This window comes from Macrobrachium rosenbergii, chromosome 49 (assembly GCF_040412425.1).
Source record: "Macrobrachium rosenbergii isolate ZJJX-2024 chromosome 49, ASM4041242v1, whole genome shotgun sequence".
NCBI classification, from domain to species: Eukaryota; Metazoa; Arthropoda; class Malacostraca; order Decapoda; family Palaemonidae; genus Macrobrachium; species Macrobrachium rosenbergii.
In genome coordinates this window covers 12396615-12412037 of record NC_089789.1, presented here as the reverse complement: position 1 = coordinate 12412037, position 15423 = coordinate 12396615, and the positions used below count along the sequence as shown (strand labels likewise).

The window sequence follows — 15423 nt, the reverse complement described above, 5'->3', positions numbered from 1 at the left end:
TAGATTCAGTAACAGAATTTTACAACCCTTACTTTTAGGTGGATCGTACTCTAAATCATAGGAAACTGATATCCTTTAAGACCCAGGAATCCTTTAGAGAACGGAGCCCAGTGACTCAATATTCAAATTACGGAAGAAATCCTTAATTTTGGCTCGAGTCTACTGGCAAATTGAATATCTATTTCCCTCTGAGCATTTCAGTTGACGTTACAAAGTGCTCCTGAAAAAATAGATGACATTTGAATCCATTATTGTATAATGAATCAGTGCTAGAAATATTGCAGAATGTATCTGTCCTTGAAATGAATTGTAATGATGCAAGTAGATAAGTATAGGTAGAAAGTAACTAATTAAAAAATATAGAAGTGAGAGGAATGATGAATGGAAATTAGGTTACATGTCCTTCCAAAACATTCTCCAATATTCAAGTAAATCTATAACCGGATTTTACTGATATCAAATACATTATAGTAATCTGCATTTTTTATTTTAAGTTTTTTATAGTAGGACAGAGAAGCCTGGAGCAGTTAAATAAGGACTGTTCATGGAAATCTTAGGCTTATTTCTTTTTTGTGAAATTGCAAGCATACCGAGATATGGTTATGTAGATTAGAGATTGCCCCATTTGGAATAAAACCCTCAATCTTAATTAAGAGGCAGATATGGAGGCCATTATGGTTATAATGACAGTGAGAGGCTATTACAGTGAGGATTAAGTAGTCAGGTAGGAATAATGATGGTAAGATTTTGAATATTCTGTTAATGAAGCTAATTAAGAACATGTTTAGTATAAGACCACATGTAACAAAAAACCGACCTTTAGTTTGTCAATGGATATTGCTTTTATTTGATATATAACAATGCCTTTTTCATTTTAAGAAAATCCTACAAAGGAAATCCGAAGAAACTCCAGGGACACAAGTGTCCTTGAATACTCTGAATCCTACCTTCCTCTCAATGGCTTCAAAATGCGTCCTAGAACCCTTCAATCCAATTACTGGCAACTTAAATAATTTCATTTTGAGAAAAGTCATTAACTATGTCCCGTAAGTGGCTAACCTTTCGAAGCAGAATTAACTTAATTACCGCGATAAAGGGACCTCGTCCAGATGTAGTAGATGCTCTGGGTTTCAAAGGCTTGGCCCCCGAGAGGGAGGTAGTGTTGTCAGTGTACCTCACATGGTTCTTTGCAGCGTCCCTTCGGCCTCTAACTGCAACCCCTTTCATTCCTTTAACTCTACCTTCTTTTATATTCTCTTTCTCCCATCTTACTTTCCTCAACCCTCTCCTAACAATGTTTCATTGTACAACTGCCAGGTTTTCCTCCTATTACACGTTTCAAACCTTTTTACTCTCAATTTCCCTTTTAGTGTAGAATGACCACATAGGTTCCAGTGCACGGCCTTTAGCCTGAATTTTATATTCCAAACTCTGTGGGCATAGAAGAGTGATTTCTTTCTCAGTGCCGCTCTCTTTCACTCTAGAGGAAATGTGGACGACATGGAATGGTGTTTCACTTGGAAATAATATTCATGGAACTGTAAAAAAAACATTCAAAGTGTCGTGATTAAATTGTTGTCCATTAAAAAGCCACTGTCTTATAAAATAAACTGTAATACTGAAAAAATGTTAAAACTGAAAACGAAGATTTTCGAACACCAGAATTGTTTCTCATGAGTGTTCAAGATAGAAAATAACACTTAGAATTCATATTGTTATTTTGGAGCTTGAACGCCAATGAAAAGATCATTTTTGTGGTCGAAAGTCTTTTCCAGTTTTCAAGTTTTGTCAACAATATATAATTGTTGTTTTGAATAAACATTCATGGAGTACACAGCATGCAAATTAGCACAAAGTCCCGAGCCACATTAATTTTAGAATTATATTAGAGCACACGACTCCTATCAAGAGAATGGTTATTTATAAAAAAATAAGTATATGAAAATCAATTAGAGCAAATCACAGTTTTTTACTGTAGAATAATAATATTAGGGCACAATTCCTGTCAACAGAATGGTTATTAGTTTAAGAATAATCATAGAAAAACAGTGAAAATAAACCAAAAGATTCACTTTAGAATAATATTCACTCTAGGATAATATTTAAATATAATTCTTATCAAGAGAATGGTCATGAGGCCAAAAATAATTGTACGAAAAACAAAGAGAATGCTTATTTGGCAAAATAAATAAATAGATAGATAGATAGATAGATAGATAGATAGATAGATAGATAGATAGATAGATAGATAGATAGATAGATAGATAGATAGATAGATAGATAAATAAATAAATAAATAAATAACACACGAAAGAACAAAAATAAAAAAAAATAAAAATATCAAAAAGTTGCTGACATTGCATAATTTCTTGAAACAACTTAAATGCCTTCCATCATTATCCTCCGAAATTTTAATACATCCCTCCAGTGACTTTTCTTACCAATGACTTTCTTTTCCAGTGACTTTTCTTACCAATGACTTTCTTTACCAGTGACTTTCCTTAACCAGATTCTTCCCAGGTGTGGCGGAGGTGACTTGCTCTATGCCCTAACGCAGCAGCAGTACCTGACGGAGTACGAGGTCTGCTGTTACATCAGACAGGTCCTTAATGCGTTGGAATACATGCATGACAGATGCATCGCCCATCTTGGACTGAATGTAAGTTGGGATGGGTTTGTGTATATTAGTCCTGGCTCATTAAGTGTCAGTGAAGTACCTACTTCATTTGGGGATTTGTAGAGGTACTTTTATTATTATTATTATTATTATTATTTTATTATTATTATTATTATTATTATTATTATTATTATTATTATTATTATTATTATTATTATTATTATTATTATTATTATTATTAAAATGAAAATAAGTCTTCTTTATTATTAGATCGATTGCCTTTTGTGCTGCCTCAGAGAGAATATACAAATTTTGTTGTCTTCACTCAGATCTGGACATTGATTATTATTATTATTATTATTATTATTATTATTATTATTATTATTATTATTAAGTAAGCAGTGAGTTTTGGCCATTAGATACAAAGAGATATGTTAATATTTCTTGAGAATTATCTTATATTATTATCTTATCATGTTGAAAGATATTACAAAACTCAATTGAACTTTATCGAACACAGTGCCATGAAACCCTGGATTTAAAGTAAGCAGTGACTGTTGTCCAGTAGGTAAAAAAGATATTTAAATGTTTCTTGAGACTTATCTTATTATCTTAATATCTTCATTCTCACCAACAGATTGGAGATATCCTTCTGACCCGTCCAAACGGTCGTGAAATTAAGATCGGAGATCTTTCCCTTGCAAGACAGATCCGCATTAACAAAGTCCAGCCTTTGGATTATGGTGAGGTTTAGTGCTAACATAAAGATTAATAAACTTACATTCTCTCTCTATCTCTCTTTCTCTCTCTCTCTTCCACTTATGTATATATATATATATATATATATATATATATATATATATATATATATATATATATGTGTGTGTGTGTGTGTGTGTGTATATATATCCTTTTAGGATATATTCTTTTAAGGAGTTTTCTTATAAAAAATCTTTTAAAAAAATGTATATGTTAAAAACAATATATATATATATATATATATATATATATATATATATATATATATATATATATATATATATATATATATATTATATATATATTAATGCATCAAATAATATTGGTGTGTTGACAAAAAATTTCAGATTCACATTAATTTTCTTAAAATAATGCATAAAACTGTAATATATATATAAATATATTATATATATATATATATATATATATATATATATATATAAATATATATATATATATATATATATATATATATATATATATATATATATATATATAGGAGGAACAGGAACAGGATAGCCAGAAGACGTGGTAAAATTCCAGACATTATTATTTCTTAGAAATTAACAGAGGCACAGCCGAGCTTTCGGGGAACACGTAACTTTTCCCATCATCAGGGTCACTTATCTATGGAATTACATAAAAAGAAACAGTAAAAGAAAACTATACGATTGACTAAATCTAAAAGTATTAAAACAGTTATATATGATTGACAAAACTTTAAGCAAAAAAGAAAATAGTGCCATTAGACTTCATGCTATATCTTGCCACCATCACATACATTACAGTGATTTTCAAATACTCGGACAAACAAAAATAGCCATTCACTTCCCTTTTAGAGTCCCTCCATATTAAACAACAATCACCAACACTCAATAGCCAAACCATCTCTGTTCCATTGTTCATTGCATAGTTTGCTTTTTTCTTTTTAGTTTTTTCCTCACACCATTTCACCCTCTTCCATTTGCAGTCTTCTAACTCGCTCAGTTGTCATTTAACTACGACATGAACAGTAGGTTCTCAGTATTTTGTACTACATTATCATTTTTTTATCATTTTGAATATTCATTGTTTTTTTTTCTCTCTCTCAGTATCTATTTTCTCAGTGATTTTATTTGACGATTTCTGTTTGGTACGTGATTTCTTATTGCTTTGTTAACTTAGGTTTTTATGTTCCTTTTACTTTATATTATTATGTATTTTAAAGTTTTGTCAATTATATATAACTGTTTTAATACTTTTAGATTTAGTCAATCGGTATAGTTTTCTTACTTTTTTTTTATGTAATTCCATAGATAAGTGACCTGATGATGGGAAAAGTTACGCATTCCCGAAAGCTCGGCTGTGCCTCTGTTAATTTTCTAAGAAATAATAATGTCTGAATTTTACCACGTCTTCTGGCTATCCTGTTCCTCCTTAAATTGAAGTTTTCTAGAATCGACAACATAACCAGTTATATATATATATATATATATATATATATATATATATATATATATATATATATATATATATATATATGTATATATTATATACGTTTTATATATATATATATATATATATATATATATATATATATATATATATATATATATATATATATATATATATATATATATATATATATATATATTATAAGTATAATCGCATTAAATAATAATATATTTTTAAAATAGATCAGAATCATATAAATTTTTATATAATGCTTTCATAATAACTGTCATGCAACACTTTCTGTATCCTCCATGAGAATTAATAGGGCTTCCCAAGATTACCTGTGTCATAACTGTAACGCCCATTTGATCTTAAAGATTAGTGTATCACATAGACGACACTTAATACTAATTTATGAAGCAGGAAGCCAAATGAAAACCACCGAGTTTTATCATCAGTAAATAAAAAAAATAATAATATTTATTTCTGTGCCCAGGAATGCCCGAATTCGTGGCCCCTGAGGTCGCCAAGGGAGAGGGCGTGACCTACGCAGCTGACATGTGGGCTGTGGGCGTCATCACATACCTCCTCCTGTCGGGAACATCTCCCTTCAGGTAATATATTAAAATCTATTCTGTCTCTGTTTACTCGCTAAGTTCTATTTATTTAGGTGTCCGTTAGTAGAAAGTGGACTGGGCTTTTAGGGAAAGGGAAAGGGAGGGGGAGTGGGAGGGGGTGTTAAATGTTTTGAAATACAAGATTGCTTACGAAAACAAAAGGCTGATTACATGAAAGTAAAGTTGAGTCAGCCTGCGTTAACGAAAGTGGAGTGTGAGTGTTGGGGTTAATTGTCTGTATAATGTAGGGGTAGTATCTGGACTTGGAATGAGTGAATAATAGTGAGTCACGATTATTATTATTATTATTATTATTATTATTATTATTATTATTATTATTATTATTATTAAAGAAACTTCCATATGGAGCAAACCTGAAAGACCATTCAGTTTTAATATAGGACTATATAAAACAAATTTGTAGATATTTACTTGCTAAAAAAAAATTGGGAAGTTAACTAAAAAAGCTAAGGTTATGACATATTACTCTTTAAATTTTTAAAGTTTGTCTTTAAAATTATGAACTAGACTTTTTCTGAATAAAGAATGAACTCTAGGATTTAAGAAATGAACTGCAGGATTTTGATATTTTCACCAGTATAATATGTGGTCCTAAGTCAGGAAGTCTACGGACACTGAAACCCACGTTTCACTATCGCACCCTCGTGAATCACATAGTAAATGTATTATTAGCGAAGTTCGTTGAAATCGCAAATTATCATCTGAAGATTGACGTCCTTTTCCTTCATACAGGTACACTAGCATTGATGATAATACTTGCATGATCTATTTTGACTTTATTTTCCCTTTTCCAGAGGAGAGAATGACCGCGAGACCTTGACTAGAGTTCAGAAGGGCGAGTTGACATTTGATATGGAAGCCTTCTCCCACGTATCTAACGAGGCCAAGGACTTCATTGCCAAGCTCCTCATCTATAAGGTTAGTGGGTCATTTCAACTGTATCCTACTTCTCCTTCAGTTAGAAATCAGCTGTTGTCTCCATAAGATGTCCAGCATTGTAGAAGTTATAAAGATTCAATGGAAGGAGCCTACATTAAGTCAGTCAGATACTTGATGTATGATTTTCATTATCTGTACTGTTATACCTAACCTCTTCACCATTATCATCATCATCATCATCATTATCATAATCAGGTTCCCCCTTTTTAGGTGTACCGTTAAATGAATTCTTTCTGTTGCCTTCAGTTTTGAGAACCTTTTGCAATTCCCATCTGGTCAATTTCTTCGTCTTTTCCAATTTTCCACGATTTTCTGAGCATTCCTACTAGTCTTCGTCGTACTGTTTTCTTATTTGCTATTTCTTTGCGTAATTATTCCGAATCCCCTTGAGTGAAAAAATTTTTCTCATATTCTTTAGATATTAATGGAACTATTCCAGGCTGGTTTTCAAGGAGGCAGGTAATTACCTCGATTCCGAATGCCGTCCTTTTGAATGAGATATTCCAACGGGTGATTGATGGAGAGATATTAGAGTAAATATTGCTCGTCCTTTTGATTTTCCTTTCCAACAGCAGACAAGTTTTCCTGTTCTTCGGCTTTATATATTAAGTTCAAACTGTTCTCAACAGTTTTTCTTTTAGTTGTGAGTTGGACATTTTGAGCAAGTCATTCTATGGTCTTGATGAACTTTTCGTGAATATTATTTGATGAAATATTAAATTCAATTTCATTCACAGTATTTTGTTTTGCTTACATAATCAACATTATTCTTTTATTTTCATTATGTAATCTGATTCATCTCATCACAGTCACAGCAGTATCCTGGCCCAAAATATGTACAAAGAACTCTTGGTACGAATCGCGTGTAGAGTTATCCAGATTTATTGTTATTCAAATTACATGCACATTCATCGTATCACTCTATTTCCAGTCACAAAACCTTCTAGTTAAAAGCAGATGCTTCAAAGCCTGTGCAGAGATATCCAAATTTGTTCTGTTATTCAAATCATATGCGCATTAATCATTCCATCCTATTTTACTTCACACAAACCCTTCCAGTTAAAAGCGGATGTCGCAAAACCTGTATAAAGAAGTCTTAGTATGAATCATGTGTTCATCCCTTGTGCAGTTATCCAAATTTATTCTGTTATTCAAATATAATAAACATTTATCTTATCACTCTGCCTTTCAGTTACAAAGGTCTCATTGTAGGCAGATGATACTAATCCTTTATATTAATCCCTTAGGCTGATGTACGTATGGATGTTAAGAAAGCCTTGCTTCATCCATGGATGCAAATGGCCCTTGCTGAGCCTAAAGTACAAACCAAGATCAGCACAGACAGGCTCAGAAGTTACTACGCCAAGTTCAGGTAAAGCACAGTGTCTAGTATCCCTCTTTCTCTGCCCATTTCGTCTTCTTTAATTTTTTATTTATTTATTTATTTATTTATTCGTTTATTTATTTATTTATATTAAAAAGTTTTGTTTTGTCTCCTCCCTGATCAGTTTTGTCCTTTTCAAATCTGTACTTCAGGTCTTGGTATTGCTTTAGAGTTTGTGACTGGAACTGGCTTTGTTTTTTTTTTTATTTCAGGGGACGGTATGCTTGAGCTATTCTCTCTCTCTCTCTCTCTCTCTCTCTCTCTCTCTCTCTCTCTCTCTCTCTCTCTCTCTCTCTCTCTCTCTCTCAGGAAGAATATTACTGATGCATCAGAATACTTAATTGTACATTTTCATTTTAGGGGATGGTTTCATGAACTATTTCTCTCTCTCTCTCTCTCTCTCTCTCTCTCTCTCTCTCTCTCTCTCTCTCTCTCTCTCTCTCTCTCTCTCTCTCTTTTGAAAATGCATCAGTTACGAATCAACCTTTTTAATTACAAGTACGTAAACTTGTAAGTCTAAAAAAAACAGATGCTAAGTAACACTGTTATTTTCATCACCAGAATTTCATTTTGTTTTATCAATGATATACATTATAATAATGTAATTGAATCAGTCTCATAGCTCTGATTTAATTCAAAGACCTCGCAATCCTGTATTAATTAAAAGATTTCATAAATATTCAGCTCTCTGAGTTACTCGTGATTGTAAACAAAGAGCAATGTTGATGTCAAGGGCTGTGGAATCTTTCATAGAATGATTCCTGTATTTACTTCCTTTTATAAAAAGCACAAAAACGTTTTTTAATTATGTAACGAGAGAGAGGGAGAGAGAGAGTGGGGGGAGGGTAATGAGAAGGGATCTGAATTGCATATTTGATTAGATTTTATGAACATTTGTAATGAAATTGTTACCCAAATTGAATTAATAATTAATTTTTTAATTAATAATATTTAAAAGCGACAGAGAAAATGCTGATAAAGTACAAAAAAGGAATAAGTATTTTCTAAATGAAAAGCATAATTGTTAAAGGCCTTTATATATAACTGTTTTCTGAGGACATTCTAATTTGATGTCTTTGATAGCATAGAAGTTCTAGTTAAAATATGTTAGAGAGAATATAGTAAGCAGAGAATTTTAGAATAAAGACATCCTCATGAAAATGTTAGCAAGAATATGGTGATAACCAAAGAATAACAGAACAGAGACATTCTTGTAAAAATGTTTGACAAATATAGTAATAATAAAAGAATATAAGAATAGAGATATTCTAATGAAAATGTTAGAAACAATATGGTGGTAACTGAAGAATATGAGGATAAAGGAACTCTGATGAGAATAAGTGGAAAGAATATGATAATAAAGAATAATTACAAGAATTCCCATAAGAAATGATAACTGACACTTAGGAGAACCGGACAAGTTGAATCCCCACTATAACAAGAGACGCCTCTCTCAGAGACTCAAAGTCCTTCTCTCCCCTCCTTTTTTTACAGGGAATGGTACGGCAACGCCTCCTGCAGGAGATGGTTCCGCAGGCGCCCCTTGTCCTCCTGCTTCACCCACCCCAGCAAGATGGTCTATCCCCCTGACGAGGTGTACACGCCCCCCGAATCTCCCGAAAGGGAGGTTCTTCCCGAGAAGACTGACGAATATGATATCATGCACAGGGACTATTCTTATGAACTCGACGTTATCAAGAATGAAAGCAAGTAAGTGGGTGGCGACTTCCTCATCATAATTCATTATCATTCAGCATTTTTTCTAGCCCTACAAGTTTTCCCCACACAGAAATTGTCATCGTAATTCATCATTTGTCATCATTTTTTCTTGCCCTACAGATTTTTCCCACAGAAACTATCATCATAATTTATCCATTTTTTTATCCCTACAGGTTTTCCCCACACAGAAATTATCATCATAATTTGTCATTTGTCATCTACAAGTTTTCCCCACACAGAAATTAACATCATAATTCATCATTGTCATAATTTTTTCTAGCCCTACAAGTATTCCCCACACAAATTATCATCATAATTCATTATCATTCATCATTTTTTCTAGCCCTACAAGTTTTCCCCCCACAGAAATTATCATCATGATTCATCATTTATCATAATTTTTTCTAGCCCTACAAATTTTCCCCACACAGAAATTATCATCATAATTCATCCTCTTTTTTTCTATCCTTACAAATTTTCCCCACACAGAAATTAGCATCATAATTCATAATCATTCATTCGTTTTTTCTATCCCTACAAATTTTCCCACGCAAAAATTATCATCATAATTCATCATCATTCATCGTTTTTATTTCTAGTTTTGTACCATTTCCCCACGAAGAGATTGGTTTCAAAAAGTGTTGCCATCAATATCATAGCTAAATTGTTCGTGGAATGTGGTTATAATAATAAAAATAATAATTAAAGAAATAGTGATTATTAATATTAGCTCGAAAAGTAAATTAAAGATCTTGTTTGGAAAGGCTAGACATTTAATAAGCAATGAATAAGACCTCTAACTGAATTCAATAATCTCTAATAAACATCCTACCTCAGTTCCATTTGAATCTGTGATATTTCTTAAAAGTTTTTACTGTAAGAAACACATTCACTTCTATAAGTCGTAAAACGACTTAAACAATGAGTCATACACAAGACTAAATACTGGGCATTTTGTTTTAACATTTTCTGAGGATGTGTGCATAATACACGAAAGGACTTTTTATGTATTTTATAATTCTGTTCCAGTGGTTTTAAACCTATATGCCAGTCTTGAGAACTTTTGTAACTGATTAGTATTCAACTGTATACTGAATTTGTCTGTCGTAATATCTTTTACATGGTAATTATGAAAGTGATCCTTTTAAGTCAGATTTTGTTTGTTCATGATGATGATCATTAAGTTCAAGCCTTCACTTTTATTGCTTGTCAAATATTTGGCAAAGATTGTTCCTTGTTACCTTTGTTAAGCGATTACTTCTGCATGAAGAGTTTGTGAGCTTTTAATAAAATTTTATGTTCGTTAAATAAATCGTTTCCTAAATATGAAAAATATGTCATTGTTAAAATGTTTTTATTATATTATTATGCATTGTTGTCTTCATGAATAATTCGTTTTAGGAAGTAAGTGACTTTTTTCACCTCTAATTATCTATTATATTAATTCATGTACGGAATTACTGACATCATTATCCATTTAACTGTGTCATTGCCTTCGTGAATAATTTCCTTGAGGGACTAAGTGACTGTTTTTCCACTAGCTCGCTTATGTAGTAATATATTTACGAAATGAATGACATCCTTTTCCGTTTAGCTGTCAATGTAATTCTCATCTGGCTTCACGAATTTACGAATTTCCTTCTTAATGCCTTTACTCACCATAGCTACCAGATGGGTCCAGACACATACCTTTTGCAACTCCGTGACGTGGACTTCCCTTGCCGTCTGCGCTCCTACATGAAGGTGGCGACATCGAGGTCACCAGCTTACGCCATGAGTGTCAAGGAGCACGACTACGATTACAAAGTAAGTAAGGGCGTGACCTGACCCCGGAGGTCAAAGTAGGTTAGAGATAATATAGAAATGTCTTTTTGATGAGTGTTTACCAAAAAAAAAAAAATCGTTCTGATAAATGTTTACGAAAAAAACTTTTCATCCTGGTGAATGTTTAAAAACAAATATTCTGATGAATGTTTACGTAAAAACTGTCTTTTTGATGAACGTTTTTGTGGAAAAATTGAATTTCTTGTTCTTTTGGTGAATGTTTTTGTGAAAAAACAAAGCTTGTTGTTGTTCTGATAAATGTTTTTGTGAAAAAACTTGTCTATTTGGTGAATGTTTTTTTGTTGAAAAAAAAAAAAAAAACTGTTGTCCTTTTGGTGAATGTTTTGTGGGTAAAACTTGTCTTATTGATGAATGTTTGTAAAAAAAACTTTGTCGCAATTTTGATCAATATTTCTTTGTAAAAAACTTGTACTTTTAATGAGTGTTTTTGGTGAATACTTCTGGAAAAAAACTTGGCTTGAGTTGAATGTTCCAGTGATAGTTAAAAGGAAAAATTCTCGGATGGACTTGTGGTTTAATTCTAAAAAAAAAATGTCCTGTAGATGCTGTTCTTTTGAAGCTCTGTAGGTTAGAACAAAAATAAGCTTGTCAGTTTGAGGAATGCTATTGCGGAATCTAGTCAAAAGTAAGAAAAACTTACACTTGATTTCAAATTCTGGCGTGTTTTGTACAAAAAAAAATTGCTCTATGAGAAATGTTCCAGAGAAATACCATAGACACAAATAGAATGATAAAAAAACTCTCTCTAGACAGGTTCTTATAAAAAATGGGTAAAAACCTAATCCAAGGAGAGTCTTTCTTAATAAAATTTAATATAAAAAGCTCGTCCTTTGATGCATGTTCCGGTTAACTTCAGTTAAACGCTAAAAGAGGACAAAAAAGCATTTTAGCAGTTAGAGATAAAATCGTTTAGGATTTTTCTAACAGTCAGTGGGAAGTATGTATGTATTTCAGCCACTCTGATTTTATGGATCTTCACACCCAAATCCATCATGGATGCTAATGATACATATCAAAGATTAGTTTACTTTATTATGGACAAATTTTAGGGATTTTTTTCATTGCAGAGCACATTATTTTTCTATTACTTTTTTTTAATGTTTTTGGATGGTTACATTTGAGTCCCTTGCTGTCATAGTATATCTCTTACTTATGAAGAATATATATATATATGTGTATATATATATATATATATATATATATATATATATATATATATATATATGTATATATGTATGTATATATATACACACACACACACACACACATATATATATATATATATATATATATATATGTATATATGTATGTATATATATACACACACACACACACACACACACATATATATATATATATATATATATATATATATATATATATATATATATATATACAAACATATATATATACACACACACACACACACATATATATATATATATATATATATATATATATATATATATATATATATATATATATATATATATATATATATATAATATATATATATATATATATATATATATATATATATATATATATATATATATATATATATATATATATATATATATATATATATATATATATATATATATATATATATATATATATATATATATATATATATATATATATATATATATATATATATATATATATATATATATATATATATATATATATATAGGCATACAAGCAGGGTCCACTAAAACACATCAAAAGGCCATAATTTATTTGAGACGTTTCGCACATGTACTATGTGCATCTTCAATCTACCAAATATAACAAATTTCGTGAAAATTTACAAAAACTATTTTAAAGATAAAGTTAAAAGGAAAAAAATATTTACAAAAATTTAAATTAATAAAACTTGTATACAGTAAAAGAGCCAGTGCTGAACAAACCATTCAATGACCAAGACCTGACCCCCCTGCGACTTCAGTTATGCTAGATAAGGAGAAGCGGAAACGTTAGAGTTCAAAGACGGAACAAGCCGTTTTGATGTATAAGGACTCAAGGGTGGTTAGGTAATCACTGTGGCTTGTTCCACCAATAATAGAGAAATGTTTTATTTATTTCGATTTTACATATGGAGGGCATGGTTCTTTATATTAGAAAATTCTGGTTTTACTCAGTTTCTGACCCGTTCTAAAACATTGGCTACAATATCTCACCTAGTAACCTACGGCAAGATCCAACATAGATACCGGGACATCCCGGGCATGAATTTATAAATAACGTTAGATCTTGAAGGTCTGCAGTTTGTCCCTTGTAACCAAAAATGACCGATCTTGAGTGGATTGATTGGGATCAATTGTATCTTAAGGCAGCCAAATTCCTGTTCAATTATTTGTTTAAGTTTGGCTGAAAACTTGTTGTCAAAAATAAACGGAATTGTTGCATATATATTTTCTTTAAGACATTATAAGAGGTGACGGATTAGAAGTGTTGTGACAGTAGTCTGTTAATGACTTTAAAAACCAAATTTTCAGGATAGGAGTTCTGTAAGAAAAATTTGACTAAAAATAAAATCTCAATATGAAAAAGAGACCAGCTCGAAGAATAACGAAAGATGAGAGTTAATCTTCATTGAGATTTTATTTTTTCCTATCCTGAAAATTTAAAGTCATTAACAGACTACTGTCACAACACTTCTCTAATCCGTCACCCTTATAATGTCTTAAAGAAAATATATATGCAACAATTCTTATTTTGACAACAAGTTTTCAGCCAAACTTAAACAAATAATTGAACAGGAATTTGCTGCCTTAAGATACAATTGATCCCAATCAATCCACTCCAAGATCGGTGTATTCTTTTGGTTACAAGGACAAACTGCAGACCTTCATGAGATCTAACGTTATTTATAAATTCAAGTGCCCGGGATGTCCCGGTATCTATGTTGGATCTTGCCGTAGGTTACTGCAGGTGATTGGGATCAGTTTTAGAACGGGTCAGAAACTGAGTAAAACCAGAATTTTCTAATATAAAGAACCATGCCTCCATATGTAAAATCGAAATAAACAAAAACACTCTATTATTGGAACAATATAGTGATTACTCTAACCACCCTTGAGTATACATCAAACGGCTTGTTCCGTCTTTGAACTCCAACGTTTCCGCTTCTCCTCTTTATCTAGCATAATGAAGTCGCAGGGTGGGGTCAGGTCTTGGTCATTCGTTCTTCCTCCTCCTTTGAATGGTTTGTTCAGCATGGTTTCTTTTACTGTATACCTTTTCAAGTTTTATTAATTTAAATTTTTGTAAATATTTTTTCTTTTAACTTTTATCTTTAAAATAGTTTTTGTAAATTTTCACGAAATTTGTTATATTTTCAATTGAAGATGCACATAGTACATGTGCGAAACATCTCATAAATAAATTATGGCCTTTTGATGTGTTTTGTGCTGTATGCCTTCATATGTAACTTCGCCTGGAATCTTATATATATATATATATATATATATATATATGTATTTTATCGCGTCTTTCAATCCATGTGATTGTATTCCGTCACACCAAACTCCCTTTTGTTTACTGTGGAAGTTAAATTTCTCTCATGTTCCGTTGTATAACCAGATGTTACCGAAATGTTAATCAGTCTACCTGGCCAAATGACCAGGTAAACACTCCCCGAAAGGCTTGCTGAATTATCTTCGTCTGAATTATGTCTCAATTATCTGATTGGTTGATGAGGAAATGACATCTCTCTCCCGTTCTTATTGATATATCAGTAATTTCCTCCTACATTCTTTCGTGGGTTTTGTGATGTTAAACATTAATCATATTTAAATCCGTAACATATTCAAGTTACATTCTCTCGTGGGGTTTGTGATGTTAAACATTATTTACATTTTAAATCCATAACGTATTCAAGATATATTCTCCCGTGGGTTTTGTGATGTTAAACATTATTTACATTTTAAACCCATAACATATTCAAGTTACGTTCTCTCGTGGGTTTTGTGATGTTAAACATTATTTACATTTTAAATCCATAACATATTGAAGTTATATTCTCCCGTGGGTTTTGTGATGTTAAACATTATTTATATTTCAAATCCATAGCATATTCAAGT

The 15423-nt window shown here is 31.4% G+C and overlaps 1 protein-coding gene across 1 annotated transcript in view; it reads left to right on the top strand.

Annotated features, from left to right (window-relative positions):
* LOC136832337 (muscle M-line assembly protein unc-89-like) overlaps positions 1–15423 on the top strand; it is a 502631-nt gene that overhangs the window by 452733 nt on the left and 34475 nt on the right. The window contains 7 exon segments of the mRNA XM_067093248.1: positions 2521–2659; positions 3255–3360; positions 5307–5424; positions 6243–6366; positions 7635–7759; positions 9266–9481; positions 11155–11296. Of these exon segments, the coding sequence (XP_066949349.1) occupies positions 2521–2659; positions 3255–3360; positions 5307–5424; positions 6243–6366; positions 7635–7759; positions 9266–9481; positions 11155–11296 (970 nt within the window).